The sequence below is a fragment of the Vipera ursinii genome (assembly GCF_947247035.1).
Source record: "Vipera ursinii genome assembly, chromosome: 3".
Taxonomy (NCBI): domain Eukaryota; kingdom Metazoa; phylum Chordata; class Lepidosauria; order Squamata; family Viperidae; genus Vipera; species Vipera ursinii.
The window spans coordinates 7,188,817-7,201,791 of record NC_139516.1 but is presented as its reverse complement, the minus strand read 5'-3'; the positions used below and the strand labels follow the sequence as shown (position 1 = coordinate 7,201,791).

Below are 12,975 nucleotides of genomic sequence, written 5' to 3'. Positions count from 1 at the left end.
GTCAGGATAGTTAGATCTGGGGACTGATAAAAGTTTAAAGGTAAAGGTTCCCCCGCACATGCGTGCTAGTCGTTTCCGACTCTAGGGGCCGGTGCTCATCTCCGTTTCAAAGCTGAAGAGCCAGCGCTTGTCCGAGGACGTCTCCGTGGTCATGTGGCCGGCATGACTAGACGCCAAAGGCGCACGGAGTGCTGTTACCTTCCCACCGTAGTGGTCCCTATTTTTCTACTTGCATTTTTATGTGCTTTCGAACTGCTAGGTTGGCAGAAGCTGGGACGAGTAACAGGCACTCACTCTGTTACGCGGCACTCAGGATTCAACCCGCCAAAGTGCCGACCATCTGATTGACAAGCTCAGCGTCCTAACCCACTGAGCCACCACATATGTTCCCCTAAATCTCTTTTTCCTAGCTAGGAAAAATGTTGAAGTTAACATGGGAGGCAAGAAGCACCAGAAGGAGAAAGAAAGAACAGAAGAAGAAGGAAAAATGGGATATTTACTTACCCAAAGGTTGTGTAACAATGTTCTGAGTCCCTTGTTACTGTGGTTAAATGTGAGTCCTAAGTTTGAAAACAGTGCCGGTCTAACAAGATTTGGGCTTAGCCATTGGAATCGTTCCAATTTACTTATGGCCAAAGTTTTGTCATGGAGAATGGCTCCACATTATACTTTCCATGAAGGTTTATGTGCAAAAAGAGAGAAGCATGAAATAAGGGTAGTTAGGCAGGAGAAAAAAAAAACAAATGCACAGGTATAGAATAGATCAGGGGTCTTCAGACTTGGCCCTTTTATGATTTGTGGACTTCAACTCCCAGAATTCCTCAGCCAGCCGCCCTGGCTGAGGAATTCTGGGAGTTGAAGTCCACAAGTCATAAAAGGGCCAAGTTTGAAGAACCCTGGAATAGATGATACCTGGCTCAACAGTAGTAACTGTGAGAGGGATCTAGGAGTCCTAGTGGATCGCTGCTTAATTGCGCCCAAAAAAGCCAATGCAATCCTAGGCTGCATCAACAGAGGGATACCCTCCAGATCAAGCAAAGTGATTGTTGTGATTCAGGGTCAGCCTGTGGGTTCGGCATTTGGGTCGGATGATTCAGAGGAGGGGAGGGGGTGTTGGAGAGGTTGCTGAGGGGGTTGGAGAGCTTGCTGATGAGAGCTCTCAGCCAGGCCCCTCCCACCTGGTTACGACACAGACCCAGCTGTGTGAGCCTGACAGCATGGATGAAGATGACCCACAGCTGGCCCTGTTCAAGGACGCCCGACGCAGGAGGCAGTCAATCAGGAGTAAACAGAGGAAGGCAATGGGGCACCTCGGAAGGAGGCAGAGAGAAGCCACGCCTTGAACTATTTAAAAGGGGAATGCGTGGGAGGGCTGGTTTGCTGAAGGCAACTGTTTGAATAGCTCCTGTTTCATGGTTCGTGTTTGCTCTCTTTGCTCTCTTTGCTCTGTTTATGTTTTTATGTTAATAAATTTGGCAGGCTTAGTTCCAGCCTCTTGCCTTCTTGTAAAAGGGGTTGTCCCTGCCTTATCTGCAGGGCCGGTAGCAGGCTGGTACAGAACAGTGATAGTACACTCTATGGCACATTAAAGAGGCCACACTTGGAACACTGCATCGCATTCTCGTCACCACAATACAAAAAAAAAGATGTTGAGACCCTAGAAAAGAGAAGAGCAGCAAAGATGATAAAGAGTCTGGAGGTTAAATTGTACGATGAACAGTTAAGGGGACCAGATATGTCTAGCCCAGGGGTAAGCAACCTTGGTTCTTTTATGACTCGTGGACTTCAACTCAGGAATTCTGGGAGTTGAAGTCCACGAGTCATAAAAGAGGCAAGGTGATGGCTCAGGAATTCTGGGAGTTGAAGTCCACGAGTCATAAAAGAGCCAAGGTGCTGCCACAGGAATTCTGGGAGTTGAAGTCCACGAGTCATAAAAAAGCCAAGGTTGCCTACCCCTGGCCTAGGCCTAGGCCGCTTGATGACTCGTGGACTTCAACTCCCAGAATTCCTGAGCCAGCCACGCTGAGGGGAAAGGGAGAGGTTTCCAAGCTGAGCCATGCTGGCTCAGGAATTCTGGGAGTTGAAGTCCACGAGTCATAAAAGAGCCAAGGTGGCCTATGCCTGGTCTAGCCCAATGAAGAGAAGGGGAGCTATGATAGCATCTTCCAATACTTAAGGACTGTCACAGGGAAGAGAGCATTGATTTATTCTCCATAGCATCTGAGGGCTGGATAAGAAGCATCCGAGGGAGATCCAACCCGGAAATAAGAAGGAATTTTCGGAGAGTGAGTACAATTGCTGGAGTTCTGTGGATTTTGAAGAAAAGATTGGACGACTGTCTGTAAATAGTATAAGCACTCCTGCCTTGGGCAGAGGGTTAGACTAGAAAACCTCCAGGGTCCCTTCCAGCCCTATGATTCTATGACTCGAGTGAAGACGAGACAAAAATCAGATGCAGACAAGGAGGGTAAAAATCTGCCTGCTAGATATGTACAAATAATGGATTAGCACGACAGCAGCAGGAACTTAGCAGATCGTGGGGGAAACCTCATCCGGTACAGGTGTTCCTCCACTTACGAATGCAAGTGAGCCCAACATTTCGGTTGCTAAGCAAGACAGTTGTTAAGTGAGTTTCCTTGCCCCCGTTGTTAAGTAAATCACTGCAGTTGTTCAGTTAGCAACGTGGCTTCACCGTCGGCTTCGCTTGTCAGAAGATAGTAAAATCTGATCACAAGAAAGCCGTCATAAATACCAGCCAGTTGCCAAGCGTCGGAAGTTTGATCGCGTGACCCCTTGGATGCTGCAATGGTCATAAATGCAGAAAAACAGTCAGGTCACTTTTTTCAGGGCTGCTGTACTTCAAATGGTCAGTAAATGAACGTTTGTAAGTTGAGAATTACCCGTAGTTTGCTCTAAAAGACCCTGCATCATCATCATCGTCATCATCATCATCATCATCAAAGTTGGAAGGGACTTCGGAGGTCGTCTAGTCCAACCCCCTGCTCAGGCAGGAAACCCTGTACCATTTCAGACAAATGGCTGTCCAGTTTCTTTTTAAAAACTTGCAGTGTTGGAGCATTCACTGCTTCTGGAGGCAAGTAGTTCCACTGGTTCATTGTTTTGACTGTCAGGAAACAGCTCATTTGACAATAAGGTAGTCCTCAGCTCACAGCCGTTCTTTAGCGACCGTTCGAAATGACAGTGGCATTTTAAAAAGTGACTTACAACCAGTACTCACGCAACCACGACAATATCTTCATGGTGATGTGATCAGAAGTTCAAGATGCTTGGCAACTGGCATGCACTTACGACAGGAAATTCCTCCTTCGTTCCAGGTTGCTTCTCTCCTTGGTTAGTTTCCATCTGTTGCTTCTTGTCCTGCCTTCCGGCGCTTTGGAGAATAGCTTGACTCCCTCTTCTTTGTGGCAGCCCTTGAGATACTGGAACACGGCTATTGTGTCCCCCCCCCCTTGTCCTTCTCTTCATTAGACTACCATTTCAGACAAATGGCTGTCCTCTTCTATTCTGAAACCCCCTGGCAGAATAAAGGAATTATTAGCAGGCAGGTTGCTATTTATCCTCAAGTCATGCTCTGGGGAAGCCAATTATAATTTTGAATGTTTGTTAAGTGAACATTAAGTTGAAGTTGAATCAATTTTATTTATTTATTTACTACATGTGCAGGCCAGCTAACTCCTGACCATTTCCTTTTATTTTTAAAATCTTTTTTTTAATTAAAAGTTTTATATACTTTGTAAAAACTAACCCCAACTAATAAAGAGTAGAAACAGGAAAGGAAGAACATAATAATCAAGATCGATAGGAAAAGTGCAGAAAGAAAGAATTAAAAAGAATTAAAAAGGAAAGAAGTTTTCAATTTCCTTTGCAGCCAATATAAACGCAATTACAAAATTATCTCTTACTCCGTGATTGCAAAAGAGCTCACGTTTTTCTACTATACTTTCCTTCCCCAAATCGTGCACATTTTTCTGTTTTATGCAAAAAAAAAAAAGTGTACCAGTGGTTTCATTCCACCATAAATGTAAACCGTTTTTCTCTAAGCAAAGAAGTTCATTTAGAAGTTCCATCAACTTCATCCATCTTTGCTCTCTTGTAAACAGTATCTGCCAACCATTTAATTCTTAGCAACTATTTAATTCTGAACAAGCAATGCCTCTGTGTTGGCTTTTGCAAGAAAAATATCAAAAGTCTGTGCATTCAACCTGAGAGTCAAAGACCCAACGGCCTATTTAATGTCTTTAACGAAAGCTCCATTTCAAATTCCTGACTTGGTGGAATTTTGAAACCTACATTTTTGGGAGTAGCTGAGAAAAATTCCAGATTCCATTTCTTCCTCCAAAGAAAAACCAGAGCCAGAGGCCCAGAAACTCTCTGCTATGCAACTATATCTCAGGGGCTACCACAAAGAAGAGGGGGTTCCACCTATTCTCCAAAGCACCCGAAGGCAGGACAAGAAGCAACGGATGGAAACTAGTCAAGGAGAGAAGCAACCTAGAACTAAGGAGAAACTTCCTGACAGTGAGAACAATTAATCAGTGGAACGACTTGCTTCCCGAAGTTGTGGGTGCTCCAACACTGGGGGTTGGACTAGAAGACCTCCAAGGTCCCTTCCAACTCTTGTTATTTGTTATGTGGGACCATTATCAAAACCTGACCTTGAGACCATCAGCAAAATATGAACTCAGTGTGGGAAAACAAGAAAGATTTGAATAAAAAAAAGAAATTGCTCTGCCTTCACTCTCTTTCATATGAGAAGGAGGGAAGGACAAGCACTTGTTGAAGGAAATGTCTTCATCTTGGTTCAGTCCAAGCCAGGAATAAACAACATGGTGACTGCTTTAGAAAGAAGGTTGCAGTTTATTGAAGAGAAGAGCCAGACAGAAAGATGGCTCTGGGGGAAAAAAGGGACGAGCACATGTAGGGAGTGGGGTTTTATACCCTCTGAAGCCTTTTTTTTTGGAGTTGTTTCCTGTTCCTGTTTTAGGCTCTGTATTTCCTGTGTCACGTATTCTGACCTGAATCTGAGTCTGCCCTTTTGGCATCTGTGGGTTAATCCTATCATGTCCTGTCTTAGAGTTTGGGTGGGGTATGTAGATTTTAAGTGTCTGTCTTCTTAATCTTCTAGCTGGGGGCTTCCAACTTTCCTGGATGGTTTACATCTGCATTTCTACAGAGCTGGTTTCTGCTTGGGGGAGGCAGACTTGGGGCTATTAAGAAAACTGGGCATGCTTTTCTGCCTCTTTAACATCCTTTCAGGAAATATATTTTTCTGCCCTTTTAATATTTCCTTCTCCGGGAGGCTGACTTCCCACAAATTGTTAGAGTTTTGAGCTTCCGTCCTTATTAATGACTCATAAAAACAGCCGGTTTGCTCTTGGTGGTGACGGCACAAGACTAGAAGCCAGGAGATGGTGAGTTCTAGTCCCACCTTAGGCATGAAAAACAGCTGAGTGACTAGGGCCAATCACCAGCAGACAGTGAGTTCTAGTTCTAATCCCACACTATAGGCATGAAAGCTGGCTGTGTGAGTTGGGCCAACCACCAGGAGTTGGTGAATTCTAGTACCGGCGTAGGCGTGAAGGCTGGCTGGTTGATTTGGGGCCAGTCACTCTCTCTCAGCCTAACCCATCTCACCAGGTTGTTGTGGTGGAGAGAATAGGAAGAGGAAGGAGTACTATATATGTTTACCACCTTGACTTACTTATAAAGTAGTGAAGATGGGATAAAAACCAAACCATAAATAAATAAATAGTCTCCCATCTCAGCTGGCTTTCCAATGTTCAGCATTCCACAATCACCAAATACATTGGGTTTTTCTGAATATGCAGTATTACCTCTGTGCTTGTGGAAGCCTCCAGGTTCTTTCCACCCCTTCTGATATCTCCGTTTTATGACTGCGCAAGTCAAGGCACTCAGCAATGGAGGCAATAAAAATTCCTCTGACCTTAGAGGTTAGTGTAAATTGTCATGTCCTCAAGCAAGCAACCAGATATGGAGGACCACATGTCCCTTCATGAATCACCAGTAAAGATGATAAAACCAATAGAAGAGGATATTTGTAGCTCAAGGTTGAACTGTGGGGTCCTTGGAATAATAATAATAATAATAATAATAATAATAATAATAATAATAATAATAATAATAATAATAATAATAATAATAATAGAGAGCCCTAGCGATGTCATCCAGTGGTGTCAGGGGACAGCCCACAATGTCTTGTGCTGTGCTCACCACCCTCTGTAATGCTTTCCTATCCGCGGCTGTCAGACCAGCATACCAAACCACAATACCATACGAGAGGACGCTCTCTATAGTAGACCGGTAAAAAAGGGTCATAAGAACTCTGTGGAAGGGAGCCACCACAGAAAAGGCCCTTTTCCCTCAGCCCCACCAGATGTTCTTTCTTGATAGTGGGCACCCTCAACATCCCCTGCCTTTTTGGCTCTGGAGAGCCCGGTTGAAGTAATGGGGGAGAGTTGGTCCATCCAATTACCTGGCCCCAAAGGTTTCTCTTTGGATCTGAAAGGAGCCCACAAACCTATGACAGGTGCCCCCTATAGAGACCAAAGTTGTTAATGCAGATGTGGCATACCCATTCCATATGGTTCAGGCAGGGCCTATGAATTACGGGGTTCTCTTAAGCCAGGGGGTCTTCAAACTTGGCCCTTTTATGACTTGTGGACTTCAACTCCCAGAATTCCTCAGCCAGGTGTGCCTGGCTGAGGAATTCTGGGAGTTGAAGTCCACAAGTCATAAAAGGGCCAAGTTTGAAGACCCCTGGCTTAAGCCATCCAGTGTCTCACTGTTGATCTTACCTTCCCTGTTCTCTCAGCTGAAGATAAAGCCATAAATAAGCCAATGTGAATGGGCAATTAATTCAGATTCTGATAAGGAGTTGCCAGCTGTAAAAGGTCACCTCTTCTTTGAGAACAGGTGTCTCAGCCAAGCTTATCTTCCTGATTGGGGCAGGTTGCGAAAAGCTATGCCAGTATTGCTTGCGTATGCAGCCAGGGAAAATGGGTTTGGTTTGTTTCTACTTTTGCGTACGTAGCAAAAATAATCATACAGAGGTAATAACAGAATAACAGATTTGGGAGGAACCTTGGAGGTCTTCTAGTCCAACCCCCAACTGAGGGAGGAAACCTTATGCCATTCCAGACAAATGTTTGTCCAGTCTCTTCTTAAAAACTTCCAGTGTTGGAGCACCCACAACTTCTGCAGGCAGGTTGTTCCGCTGATTAATTGTTCTGTCAGGAAGTTTCTCCTTAACTTCTAGGTTGCTTCTCTCTTTGGTTAGTTTCAATCCATTGCTTCTTGTCCTGCCTTCAAGTGCTTTGGAGAATAGCTTGACTCCCTCTTCTTTGGGGCAGCCCCTCAAATATTGGGACAATGCTATCCTGTCACCCCTAGTCCTTCTTGTCCTTAAGCTAGACATACCCAATTCCTGCAGTTGTTCTTCATACGTTTTAGCCTCCAACCCCCCTAATCATCTTTGTGGTTCTTCTCTGCACTCTTTCTAAAGTCTGAACCTCTTGTTTATATAACGGCGACAACTAGATGCAGTATTCCAAGTGTGGCCTTACCAAGGCGTTATAAAGTGATATTAACACTTCACGTGATCTTGATTCTATATCTCTGTCCATGCAGCCTAGAACTGTGTTGGCTTTTTTGGCGGCTGCAGCACACGGCTGGCTCCTATTTAAGGGATTGTCCACTAGGACTCCGAGATCCCTCTCACAGTTGCTACCTCAAGCCAGGTACCACCCATAGTGTACCTGTGGATTTGGTTTTTTCTTGCCTAAATGTAGGACCTTATTTTTTTCACCACTGAATGTCATTTTATGAAATCTGTCTATAGTCTTCATTTCTCTTCCATACCTTACACCAGACATGTCAAACACAAGACCCGGGGGCCAGATCCGGCCCGCAAAGTGGTTTCATGCAGCCAGCAAAGCCATCCTGGAAACAGTGAGGGAACGGCCCCCACTGCCTTGGCCCTGGCCCAGAGACCCTCCTCCTGACAGAGACCCTCAGATCTGTCCCAATCCTGCCCAGGCCCCCATAGGCACCCTTGATGTGAACGATGTAGAGCTGGCCATGCCCACCCAGTAGGCCATACACACTCTAGCCACACCCACCCAGTAGGCCACGCCCACCCTGGCCATACCCACCTGGCCCCCTGAGAGCACACGCAATGCTGACATGGCCCTCAATGAAATTGAGTTTGACACCCCTGCCTTACACGAAAGAATTTTGGCCTGTAAGAAAGAACGTTACATATACAGGTAGTCCTCAAATTACAGCCATTTGCGTAGTGACTAAAGTTACAAGGGCCCTGAAAAAAATGACTTATGACCGCTGCAGCATCCCCAGGACCACGTGATCCAAATTTGGGTGCTTGGCAACTGGCATGCATTCATGAAGGTGGGAGAATCTGAGGTCCATGTGACCACCATCTGTGACGTTCCCAGCCAGCTTCCCACAAGCAACCGGGGAAGCCGATTCGCTTAATGACTGCATGATTCACTTAACAATTCCAGAGGTTCCCTTAATGACTGAGGCAAAAATTTGGTACGTCAAGGACTCCCTATGCAGGAATTCTCAGGGACCATATAAGTGGGAATTTCTTTGAATCTTTGTCTTTGTTTTCCACAGGGGAAACTGTGGATCAATGACATTCCGTTTGGCATTTTGATAAATTTAGCTGAACTCATTTGGAATGCACCTTTTTTTTTCTGCTCAGCCCACCCTTTTGTTTTATCTCTGAAAATCTGGATCTGAGGCTAATTGAGGTTCGTTGTAAATTACCAGCCACTTTTGGTTTAAATGAGTTCTTTGAGAGAGAAAAAAAAACCAGTTCTTGTCAAACCAGATTTCTTAGCTGGTCGTACTTGTCCTTTGTAGGTATACAAAGGACATTTGTAGTTCCTTGTTAACATTCCACAGAATGAAGCAAGATGCACAAAGGTGTTGTAGACAGTTTTGGGAATTGGGTATGTCCAGCCTAGTGAAAAGAAGGACTAGGGGGTGATGTGATAGCAGCCTTCCAACGTTTGTGGGGCTGTCACAGAGAAGAAAGGGTTGGATTATTCTCCAAAGCACCTGAGAGCAGGACAAGAAGCAATGGATGGGAACGTATCAAGGAGAGAACCAACCCAGAACTAAGGAGAAATTCCCTGACAGTGAGAACCATTAGTCCGTGGAACGACTTGCCTTCAGAAATTGCGGGCGCTCCATCACTGGAGGTTTTAAAGAAGAGATTAGACAATTTTTTGTCTGAAATGGATAGGGACTCCTTCCTGAGCAGAGGGTTGGACTAGAAGACCTCTAAGGTCCTTCCAAGTCTGTTATTCTGTAATTCTGTGTCTCCATAGCTGTTCATTTCACCCCATGACTCTGCTGATATCCCCAATGGACTGTCTTTCATAATCGTTTTGGTACCCCTAGAACAGGGGTCTCCAAACTTGGCCGCTTTAAGACTTGTGGACTTCAACTCCCAGAATTCCTCAGCCAGCATGACTGGCTGGGGAATTCTGGGTATTGAAATCCACAAGTCTTAAAGCAGCCAAGTTTGAAGAGCCTTGCCCTAGAACAAGGGTAGGCAACTGTGGCTCTTTTATAACTCGTGGACTTCAACTCCCAGAATTCCTGAGCCAGCCATGCTGGCTCAGGAATTCTGGGAGTTGAAGTCCACAAGTCATAAAAGAGCCGAGGTTGCCTACCCCTGCCCTAGAAGGACAGCTTTTAAGGACAGTTATGGGGCAGCACAAAGGGGTTGAAAGGACTGCTTCAAAGTAGGCAAAACCTTTTGAGTTAATTGCTAGAGGTCTAGAAGACAGATCAATTCTGGGAGCTGAAGTCCACAAGTCTTAAAAGTTGTCAAGGTTGCAGACCCCTGTAGTAGAGGATTAAAATCTGGGCAGAAATATCAAAATGAGATTTTAACCCACTAGTCGCAAGAGATGTTTGAATCGCTGAAGCGTCCGTCTTTGTTTAAAACCAAAGCAGCATTTGGAAAATGGCCTCGGAGAGGCTTGGTGGCATCAGATAGTACGTGATTTATTTTTGTTTAATGTTCTCACCCGAGGTCTGAGCTGTTCTGTCCTTGGAGAGACCTTGACAAAGCAAAGCCATCGCTTAAGACGTTCTGGGCCTCAGGCCAAGTGTTGGAGAAGAGCCTGTTCCATGGAGACGCTGGCCTCCATTGCTTCTAGGTTCCTCCCAGGATTATGGGATCATAAATCTGGACAGTTCGGGGATAGGTAACCTTGTTCAATCTCCAGTTAAACTTTCCTTCATTGTGGAACTCCATAATGAATGGCCCACTATTCTCCATCACTAATTTGGCATATGTATGTATGTATGTATGTATGTATGTATGTATGTACTGTATGTATGTATGTATGTACTGTATGTATGTATGTATGTATGTATGTATTCATTCATTCATTCATTCATTCATTCATTCATTCATTCATTCATTCATTCATTCGATATAACCCCCTTTATTATTTTTAGGAATAACTCAGGGTGGCGAACATATGCAGCACATCTCTCTACTCCTATTTTTCCCACAACAACAATCTTGTGAAGTAGGCCGGGCTGGGAGAGAAGGACTGGCCCAAAGTCACACAGGCAGCTTTCTTGCCTAAGGATGGGATTTGAACTCAGGGGTCTGCCTTTTTTTACACACAACCATCTCAGCATCCTCATGGTCACGTGATTAGGAGGAGGAGGAGGAGGAGGGCAACTGTGGGGTTCTTGATGTTCTCTGAGTTTAGTGGTTTTCTTGCTGATGTTTCATGACCCAACTAGATAACACCATCAGTGCTAGAAGGCAGTGAGATTTAAGGAGAGGAGGAGGAGGAGGAGGAAGAGGAGAGAGAGAGAGAGAGAGAGGGGGGGGGAAGAGAGAGAGAGATTGCAAATGTTTGGCCATTCTGCTGTTTCTAAAGATAACAGCTTAGAATAGGTACAGTATTTGCGACTAGCCGGCTTCTGGCAAGCAAAGTCAATGGGGGAAACCAGGTTTGCTTGACAACTGTATGATTCACTTAATGACAGTGGTGATTCGCTTAACAATCACCTTGCTTAGCAACAGAAGCTCTGGTCCCAGTTGTGGTTGTAAGTCAAGAACTATATTTGTTCGGAGCAGCTGACCATTCTAGGAAGCATCACTCAATGCCCAAAGGATGTGTAAAATAAGCAATGCCGATAAAAGCTGTGTGACAGAGAATGGCCTGGTGTGTTTCCATTCGATTTAGCTTCTTGTCCAGGTCTAAAGTGTGTGTATGTGTGGGGGGAACCTGATGGCTCAGCGGTTAAAACACATTGCTTGGAAAGCTGTCAGCCCAGGTTCGAGACCCAAGTGCTGCGCAATGGGGTGAGTTCCTGTTCCTTGCCCCAGCTCCTCCCCATTCAGCAGTTCGAAAGCATGCAAATGCGAGTAGGCAAATAGGTACCACTTCAGTGGGAAGGCAACAGCATTCGGTGTGCCTTGGCTGTTTTGTCATGATGGCCGCATGACCAAGGAAACATCTTTCGCCCTGGCTTAGGAATGGAGATGAGGAGCGTCTCCTAGAGTTGGAAACAACTGGACAGGAGAAATCTTTTACCTTTATCTTTGATGGTCCAAATATGAGCTTTCCATTCATATTTCGACAAAGCAGTGGTGGGATTCAGCTGGTTCACACCGGTTCGGTAGAACCGGTAGCTAAATTTTGCTGAGTTTGGAGAACCGGCTTAATGCACAGTGCTTCCGGAAGTCCATTCTAGGCCTTGGAGGCCTGGAGAAGGCGTCCCAGGCCTAGAACAGCCCACTGGAAGTGCGTAGATGCCACTTCCGGAAGTCCATTCTAGGCCTTGGAGGCCTGGAGAAGACGTCCCAGGCCTAGAACGGCTAACTGGAAGTCTGTGGATGCCACTGCCGGAAGTCCATTCTAGGCCTCGGAGGCCTGGAGGAGGCCTCTCAGGTCTAGAACGGCCCACTGGAAGTGCGTGGATGCCACTTCTGGAAGTCCATTCTAGGCCTGGGAGGCCTGGAGGAGGCCTCTCAGGCCTAGAACGGCCCACTGGAAGTGCGTGGATGCCACTTCCAGAAGTCCATTCTAGGCCTCGGAGGCTTGGAGGAGGCCTCCCAGGCCTACAACGGCCCACCGGAAGTGTGTGGATGTCACTTCTGGAAGTCCGTTCTACTCCTCGAAGGCCCAGGCCTGCATCCAATAAGAAAACTGGTTGTTCAGGTATTTGAATGCCACCACTGGGACAAAGGTGTGGTACTTCAGGATCTAAGGTCCTCCTGCATCTGGTTTACCCTCCTAGGCTTCGTCTTCATGATGGCAAGCTTATAAAGGACCGTCGCTATCACCTTCGCACCTACCCGAATTGCTTCGTGGCCAAGGAACTGATCGACTGGTTGATTGACCACAAAGAAGCTCCCGACCGTGAGACAGGCATCCGGCTGATGCAGAAGCTCATGGACCATGACATTCTTCACCACGGTTGGTGAGCTTCTTAATGCTGGTTACCTTTGAGCACTTTTCCCAATGACGTGAAAGTGCCTTCTCCAAATGTTCTGGAGGTTCTCTTAAACCAAACCTGGGGATTTTATTCCCCCCCCCCTTCGGCTGTCCTTGTTTGGCCCCTGAGATGTCAACTGGAAATTAGAAATCACATGTAAATAAGTCTGCGCACAATACAGTTGCACTGTTTTTATTTTGAAGGCAACTGTTATTTTTTTTAAAAAATGTATATATACGTGCGTACCTGTGCCTTCACAGCCCTATTGGTATGGCCTTCCACAACAGTCCAGGTTTTTCATGTCACCCCTTGGAAAAAATTAATGGCCCATTCCTTTCTTAAAGAGTGGCCCAGAGATCTCACCAAAGGAATTGTGGGCCATCTTTACCTCTAGAAAGACTACAGGGAAGAGCAACAAAGTTGATTAGGGGACAG

The 12,975-nt window shown here is 45.7% G+C and overlaps 1 protein-coding gene across 5 annotated transcripts in view; it reads left to right on the top strand.

Annotated features, from left to right (window-relative positions):
- LOC310639311 (DEP domain-containing mTOR-interacting protein-like) overlaps positions 1 to 12,975 on the top strand; it is a 40,939-nt gene that overhangs the window by 1,281 nt on the left and 26,683 nt on the right. For 3 of the 5 annotated variants that reach the window (XR_014492273.1, XM_083360935.1, XM_083360933.1), the window contains exon 2: positions 12,343 to 12,521. Coding sequence is in view for 4 of the 5 variants with exons in the window: in XM_083360935.1 (XP_083217061.1) it covers positions 12,343 to 12,521 (179 nt within the window). In the remaining variant the exon portion in view is untranslated. Of the gene's footprint in view, positions 1 to 10,026; positions 10,072 to 12,342; positions 12,526 to 12,975 lie in introns of those variants that run through there. The other 2 variants (XM_083360936.1, XM_083360934.1) reach the window with 2 other exon arrangements.